The 8,043-nt window shown below is 45.1% G+C and overlaps 1 protein-coding gene across 1 annotated transcript in view; it reads left to right on the top strand.

Moving 5' to 3' along the window:
• The window catches only part of FASN (fatty acid synthase), a gene marked incomplete at its 5' end in the record, with an annotated part of 29,773 nt that continues 21,730 nt past the window's right edge, over window positions 1-8,043 (top strand). The window contains 9 exons of the mRNA XM_080356246.1: window positions 1-127; window positions 973-1,125; window positions 2,401-2,574; window positions 3,419-3,619; window positions 4,065-4,187; window positions 4,872-4,987; window positions 5,213-5,347; window positions 6,881-7,340; window positions 7,652-7,839. Coding sequence (XP_080212372.1) covers window positions 1-127; window positions 973-1,125; window positions 2,401-2,574; window positions 3,419-3,619; window positions 4,065-4,187; window positions 4,872-4,987; window positions 5,213-5,347; window positions 6,881-7,340; window positions 7,652-7,839 — 1,677 coding nt within the window. The remainder of the gene's footprint in view (window positions 128-972; window positions 1,126-2,400; window positions 2,575-3,418; window positions 3,620-4,064; window positions 4,188-4,871; window positions 4,988-5,212; window positions 5,348-6,880; window positions 7,341-7,651; window positions 7,840-8,043) is intronic.

Here is an 8,043-nt window from a genome sequence, read left to right as displayed (position 1 = left end):
ATGGAGGACGTGGTGATTGCAGGCATAGCAGGAAAGCTGCCAGAATCGGAGAACTTGCAAGAGTTCTGGGAAAACCTGCTTAATGGAGTTGATATGGTCACAGAGGATGATCGGAGGTGGAAACCAGGTGAGTGCTTATAGTCCCTCCTTTTGGAGCCCAAAGTTCAGAGCATTTTGGAGGAATTATCTTATGAAAGGAAAGAATTTATCCTATGCAAAACCCTATGAGAGCTTCTGAATTATCTTCTAATATATAATCTAGAAATTCAGGAACATAACACTTCTATGAAGGTTTCATGCAATCTACTTTATAATGTCATGTCTCATGCAGTAGTAACTTATATATAACATATAGCTTGCTTCAAATAAAAGAACACGCTGACAGAGCAGCTAGGCAGCATGAATCCTGTGCTTGCTGTCGATAGCTGTGGCAGTGAGACAGCTCTGTAATTTTCCTGGGTTCAGAAGTAGCACAGGGACTCCATTCTTGTGATTTATGGGTTGTGGGGTTTTTTGAGCTTTTTGGTTTTTTTTACGACATCCTTTTCTGTCTGATTGTCCTTCTGAGTTGTTTGGCACACGTCTATCCAATTCGAGCTCGTGATTTGCAGAAGTGAAAACCAGCTTTTGGGTTTTTTTAACTGGTGACTGACTGGAACTACTTATTTGAACTCTGCTTATGTGCTTGATAAAACTTGCCAGAGCAAAAATGCTTAAACTGGGTAGATGTCTTTTGTTGCTGTATCTGGGAGAGTCTTAAAAATGACACTTGTTTTTGTTACTGCAGTATTCTCAAATAAGATTCAGAGAGGTGGGTGGGTAGGTATTCATGCAGCGCTCCGGGTGCTGCGTCGGGGCAGTGAGGTTTCATGTGTAATCAAGAATCAGCTGTGGTCGTTCTGCACTGTCTCAGCTGGTAGCTGCTTCGAAACTGATGTATTCTGTGGCTCAGTGTTGAATTTTTCTTCTCAGGGATTTATGGACTGCCCAAGAGAAATGGAAAGCTCAAGGACATAAGCAAGTTTGATGCATCCTTTTTTGGTGTTCACCCCAAACAAGCTCATACGATGGATCCTCAAGTTCGCTTGCTATTGGAAGTTTCTTATGAAGCTATTTTGGACGGAGGTAAGCAGCTGAATGACTGAAGAGAGAGAATTGTGCTGCATTGTCTCTGTGCAGCAGGTGCAAACATGCGCCTGTGTGGTGAGATATCCAAGACGAGAAAGACTTACGTTAGAGAGGAGACTAAAGAACAGGTACGGGGGTTAGAACAAAGCAGTTTTCTCTGGAACTCAAATTAGGAAGTCTACACTGATAGCTAGCAAATCTCTACCTGCATCATATGGTACAATCAATACAACAGAAACTGTCAACAGTTCTAGAGCCTGTGTGTTGTGGTCTACCCTAATATTTCATAATAGATCCCTTTGTTAAATGTGTATTTTTAGTGCAAAAGCAAGATGACTTGGCTATAGTTCTCATCCATGGTCTAAAGAATGGCAGATAGCCTGATATTTTCCAGGTTCCTGGAAAACTTGTGGCATTTGATCTGCTTCTATATAAAGTTTGCCCAGGAATTGTGCTTTCAGGAACGGGAGACTCTTTCCTCCATCAGTGCCAGTGTCCTGAGCTTTTGAGTTACTTACCCACAGAGCTAAAAAGTTTAGTCTTCGTGTTAGCCGGTTTCATGTCTGAACATAAGAAGCACATGGGGAAAAAGTTGGAACCACCTCACTACTACTGACTTACTAAAATTAACACGTGCTCCTCTGCTGCTGAGGCTCTGTTGGGAGGCTTGAATATGCTGCTTGTCTCCTGGACTCCTGAAGCACAGAGAAGAGACAGCAGAGATTGCTACAAGTTTAACTTGCTCTGAGGTTTTTTTAGAGTAGAATTTTTTCTTGTTCTGATTGTTTACTTTTGTGCTTAAGAATTACCCTTTCTGTCCTGTCCTCCCGATCTGGGCTTTGTGTGTGCATAGAGACAGATGTTCACATGCTCACGTGACATTCCAAGTGCTGTGATTTTTCTCCCTTGCAGTCTGCTCCTTTTCTCTGCACCAGAAGTCAGCTGTTAGCTTATCTGATCAGTATTTGCGTCTTTCATAGTCCGTACACTTTTCTTACACAAGACTCTAGCAATGCCTGGGTAAGCTGAAAAGCAGTCTTTGGCACAGCATGTTCTGGCCCAAAGCCGCTTCCGCAGTTCTGCTGGGCTCTGCAGGAAGACTTGTAAGGTCTGAAACAGATAGGTGGCTATAGGTAAGGGAGCGATGCTGCAGGCCTGCCAGAAAGGGACAGTAAGTAGTAGTTCATGAACTGCTGTTAGCATACCCAGTATCGCCCCAGTTTGCCCCTCATAAGTTTGTCTGCTGTGATCTGCCTTCCAATATCCCCATAGGTATCAACCCGGCCACTCTCCGCGGCACAGACACAGGTGTATGGATTGGTGCCAGTGCATCAGAAGCTGGTGAAGCCCTTAGCCAAGATCCAGAAGAGCTTCTGGGATACAGTATGACTGGCTGCCAGCGTTCTATGTTTGCCAACAGGATTTCCTACTTTTATGACTTAACAGGTAAGCGTCTCCAAACTTGTTGATGCTGATCAGCAGCTGCTATTTGAGCAGAATTGTACCACAGCTTCTGTAGAGGAGCGGGATGGATATGATGACGTAGACCCCTTTTTTGGATGAGAAAGCAGCGTGCAACTACTGTAAGGAGGCAATATGAGAAGCAGAAAATTTAGATGTGTGATAAGACTAATTGTAAGGCTTTGTAACAGTTGCTGCTAATGGACATAGCTGGTATTCACCTGAAAGGTTATGATGTCAGTTTCTTTCTGGCCTTTAGTCTTTAGGCTGTTTGCTATCAAGCTGTGTAGAAGTCAGCTAGCTCAGATGCAAACTGACTGGAACAACTCGCTCTCTTTGAGTAAAGTGAAAGAAGTGGGCGAGCCACCAAAATGAAGTGTTTGAAGACATAGACACGACTTGAGCCGAGCGTAGCATTGAGGAGAGTGGCAGGATGGAATTGCTCTGAAGAGCAGCAGAGAGCAGAAATAATGGGCAGCACCAGGAAGGGGAAGGGGTTTTTATTGATGAAAATGGGGAAATAGATGAGACCTGCCTGCAAAGCTACAGTATCTCTTTTTGGTGGAGACAGAGATGGGGGAAAAAAAAATCCAAAGCCTTTGCAATTTTTTTCCACCTTTTTAATCCCTTGTCACCCAGAGCGCAGGCAGAGGTGGTGGTTCTTGCCTCCCATTGTATCAGGATTACTTGCTGTGTTCTGAGGCAACTCATGTTTAACTCTCTTTTTAATAGCTTTCTCTTGTGATCCCGTTCTGTAGTCTTTGGATAGCAACTGTAGGAAATAAATAGTAAAAACCAGCTTTTTTGTTTTCCCTTTCTGTTCCCTAAGGACCAAGCATAACTATTGATACAGCCTGCTCCTCTAGTCTTGTTGCTATGGAAAACGCTTATAAGGCAATTCGTCATGGACGGTGCAGTGCAGCCCTGGTAGGAGGGGTCAGCGTTTTGCTGAAACCCAACACTTCTGTGCAGTTCATGAAGCTGGGTATGCTCAGTCCCGATGGTGCCTGCAAGGCTTTTGATGCTTCAGGTAAGGCACTTAGCACAAAAGGTCATCATGTTGTATGCAAGGAACTTATTGTGGAGTCTGTGACCACATACTCCTCTATGACAGCAAAGAGCTCGCCTCGTCGTTGTTTGTAGTTGCGCTGTTTGGGACATACCCTGGATCTGATCTGTGTTGTATGTTCCATTGAACCTGGAAAACTAAATGTGAGGAAGAAACGCTATGGTTCTCTCCTCAGACACTGGGGACAGGGAAATAGCTGTCTCTTGATGGAAACTTTATATCGTCATTTGTGATAAGCATTGAGCCTTTCTAGGACGTTTTTTCTGTTTTAAAAACTGGATGTCATACTCAGAGCGGTCTGTTGTGAGTGGTGGCTCAGGAATGGGGTGGTCTCACCGCATGGTATTTTGCAACTTTTTTCAAACCAGAGCAGAATTAGTGACTCTTCCTTCTCTCTCTGTCTCAGGAAACGGATATTGTCGCTCTGAAGCTGTTGTTGTCATTCTTTTGACCAAGAGATCTATGGCTAAGCGGATCTATGCCACAATAGTCAATGCTGGAAGTAACACTGATGGCTTTAAGGAGCAAGGTAGGCCGTCAACCTCTGAAAAGTGAGATACCTGCAGAACTGTTCAGTCCAGAGTCTTTGTCATCAAAAACGGGCTGCTGGGAGGTTCTTCTTTTAATGTGTGAAGGCTTTTTATTGTTGTTTTGGTTTGAATTTTTTTCTTTTTCTCTGTTGGTAATACAAAATTCAGGGCCCTATTTTGTAAAGAAGTTGAAGGAGATAAGTGGTGGTTTCTACTCTCCAGATAACAGGAATGTCCTGTTGCTAGTTTAGCCTTCCTCAGGACATCTCTGCAGTAACTTCTACACTGATGGTAGAAACGTAGGTGGTGTTATGACTGTAAAGCTCTTTCCCTACTGCTGTCCCATTTCTTCCGCTCTCCAGTTATGGAGACACCAAGTTTCACACGTTCTGCTTGATCTAGACACCTCCTGCTATTCTGTTAAGCAGTATCTTTCCATGCTAATCTACCTCATTGGTTTAGGTCCATTTCTGGTTCATCTGCCCTTCTTCAAAAGAGCTTGAGGGGCTTGTTGTGTTTGGTGCTAAGGACGCTGGTGTAAATCCTGAAAAAGTCCCACTCTGATTTTGGGGTGGGTTTCTTTTGTTTGTTTGACCTGGTAACCCCAAGCAGTTGAAAGGGTACTAAGGTCAGACAGGAAGCTTCTGGTAGGAGAGAGGAATTGACAACAATTTTGGTCCTAGGTGTGACATTCCCATCTGGAGAGATGCAGCAGCAGTTGGTCAGCTCTTTGTACAGAGAAAGCGGTATCAAACCTGCAGAAGTAGAGTATGTTGAAGCTCATGGGACAGGCACCAAGGTCAGCATGGCCCCTTTGTGTTTCTATTTTCTTCCCTTGCATCACTTGCCAGATTTTTCCTTTTTTTTTTTTTTCCCCAAATGAAATACATTTCTACCTTCTGCTGGTTATAGAATATGCGCTGCTTCACCACTTTTAGATTTTGCCCATACACCTTAATCTTTCAGGTTTGTGGTGGGTTTTGGAAAGGCTAGCTAATAACCATTCTGGTTCTCTTTCTACTAGGTTGGGGATCCACAGGAAGTGAATGGCATTGTAAATGTCTTCTGTCAGTGTGAGAGAGAGCCGCTGTTGATTGGATCAACCAAGTCAAACATGGGACATCCAGAGCCTGCCTCTGGGCTCGCTGCCTTAGCCAAGGTAACAGCTGGCTTGGGAAGGAAAGCTGGGGGAGGGAGGGGAGCACAACAGAGTGTGTGGTGCGGTGGCGTTTTGTTGTTGAGTTGCTGGGGTTTTTTTGTGTGTGTGCGTGTGGCTTCTGGTTTTTTTTTTTTAATATTTGTTTGTTTTAAGGAAAATTTGCACTGATCCAGGATAAGATGTTCACTGGTAATGAGAACAACTCAGGTGATTCTCATTAATTATCTACTTCTTGCTTCACCTGCAAACACTTTTGAAAGCTCAGGTGGCTATTCTGCAAGCTGGACACAAATGCCCAGGTGGTCCTTCACTGTGTGCACACACAAGTGCATGCGTGCACACGCACACACCTTAGTTTCCCTTCCCTACTGAATTCTACAGGAGCATGACCCTGTTCAGAGCAAAGGCTTTGGGGTGGCTTTGTTGATTATACTTACACTGGACCTTCCAACAGAACCCTACTGTAATCATTTGAGTTTGAGGGGCATCCAAGTAGAGGGATTTAAATGTTTGAAGTAGCTGGCGGTGGCCAAAGGGGAGAGGCAGTGTGGGCTTTCGGTGCCAGGAGAGTAGCTGGTCCTCCTGGCTGGTTGTCAGGGATGTGTCATCTCTGGTATCAGCTCTTCCTCTTTTGTGCTGGCAGGAAGCCAGGTGAGCTCTTTGGAATGAGGCTAGTGCATAGTATTGTAGGTGTAGCACAGCGTGCATGGAAATACTCAAATCACCACAACTTCAAACGTGCTGACTGGAGTTCGTGCTGGTGGTTCTCAGGCAGGCTGCCGCGTCCGACGGTCAGCTTGGAAGAGCAGTTGCCGAGCCAGTATCTGTTCATCTGGCTGGTTTAGGGGGCTGAAGGAACATACAGAGCACTGAGTGTTTGCGACTGATCTTGCAGTCCATGATTTGCTGGACTCGTGCCACAGAGGAGCATGGGCTCAGTGTCATGGGCTGTAGAGATGCTGCTGAGAGAAGGGAGCTCTTGTTTTTTTGGCACAGCTATTCTAACTCTCATGCCATTTCTGTACTTCCCTATGGCTCTGCTGGTTCTGACCAGTCTGCTCTTCCTTCTTTTTGGATCAAGAAACCAATAAATGGGTGCAAAGCAAGAAGCAGTCTCTTTTACCACTGCTTCAGCTTGGCTGAAGCATTCATTATGACACGTAGAGCCTTGTGTTGGCTGCGTGTGACTGGGGAGAGATGAAGGGACAGGATCTGAAAGCAGGGAAAGACGTGATGTTCTTAGTAGACAGGCTGGGTTTCCAGCAAGACTGTGTGGCTTTCCAGTTAGAAAGGGTCTGGAAGCTAAACTTAAAACTACCACCCTCAGCTTCACTGCCGACTTCCTGCATGGAGTTGAAATTCATCTAGGTGAAGGAGGTACTACCTCAGTAACATCAATAATGTTATTTTCTGAATTGCCCCTTTACCCAAACATAGGGAGCTGCTTTAGTGTATGCTACATGGTCATTTACAGTAAAACAATAACAAGAAAATAATGTCTGTTACAAGAACACTTGTTTTCTTTTCATTCAGGTCATTCTGTCGCTGGAGCACGGGCTGTGGGCCCCAAATCTTCATTTCAATACTCCAAACCCAGATATTCCTGCCTTACAAGATGGCTCTTTGGAGGTCGTTTGTAAACCAACGCCAGTGAAAGGTGGCCTTGTCAGCATCAACTCTTTTGGCTTTGGAGGTGCTAATGCTCATGTCATTCTGAGGCCAAATGAGAACAAACGCCAGCCTCTGGAGACATGCAAGATACCAAGACTGGTTCAAATTTGTGGCAGAACCCAGGAAGCTGTGGAAATACTAATTCAAGAGGGTAGAAAACATGGAGGATGCAGTCCATTTGTAAGCCTGCTCAATGATATCTCCACAATTCCTGTATCCTCCATGCCCTACAGGGGCTACACATTAGTTGGCACTGAGAGTGACATACAAGAGGTTCAGCAAGTTCAAGCATCTGGTCGTCCACTCTGGTACATCTGCTCAGGTCAGTGTGCAGCAGTGGGTCCGGGCCTCCGCGTTCCTCTGTACATCTGGGACTTGAGCAGTTGGATTCTGTGCTCTAGTATTGTTTTCCGCTCTTGCAGCCTTGTGGTAGGTCTAGGAGACTTGTGTTTCCTGTGTTTTATCTAATTCTCCAACTTTGCTGTCTTCTGATGATAGCGAAGTCCAGGAAGATAAAAAGCAGTGCATGTTTTGCTCTTACATGAAATTCTTTCACTGCCAGAGCAAGTGTGTGACGCCTGTTCCTTCAATGGAGCGTTACTAAAGCTCGCGTTCTCCCTGTCTGTCCTGCAGGCATGGGGACACAGTGGAAAGGTATGGGCCTGAGCCTCATGAAGTTGGATTTGTTTCGCCAGTCTATATTGCGCTCGGATGAGGCTTTGAAGACCACAGGCCTAAAGGTCTCGGACCTGCTTCTGCAAGCAGATGAGAACACTTTTGATGACACTGTCCACGCGTTTGTTGGACTGGCTGCTATTCAGGTAAGACCCAAATGACTGGTGGAGGAATTCACAGACTCAGTCCCCATAAGTGTGGTCTGCTAGTGTGTCAGGCTGGTAACACTGTATACCAATTAATGGAAGCTTGTTTTGTTTAATCAGCAAATGGCAGCTGTTAGAAACATCCCTCTGGTAGGACAGAGTGTGTTGTACCCGTGACAGTTTTGGGCTCTACTGCTTGCAAGA

This window comes from Nesoenas mayeri, assembly GCF_963082525.1.
Source record: "Nesoenas mayeri genome assembly, chromosome: 19".
In the NCBI taxonomy this organism is placed as follows: Eukaryota; Metazoa; Chordata; class Aves; order Columbiformes; family Columbidae; genus Nesoenas; species Nesoenas mayeri.
Note: the sequence above shows the minus strand (reverse complement) of the source record. Positions and strands in the feature narration are given on the sequence as shown.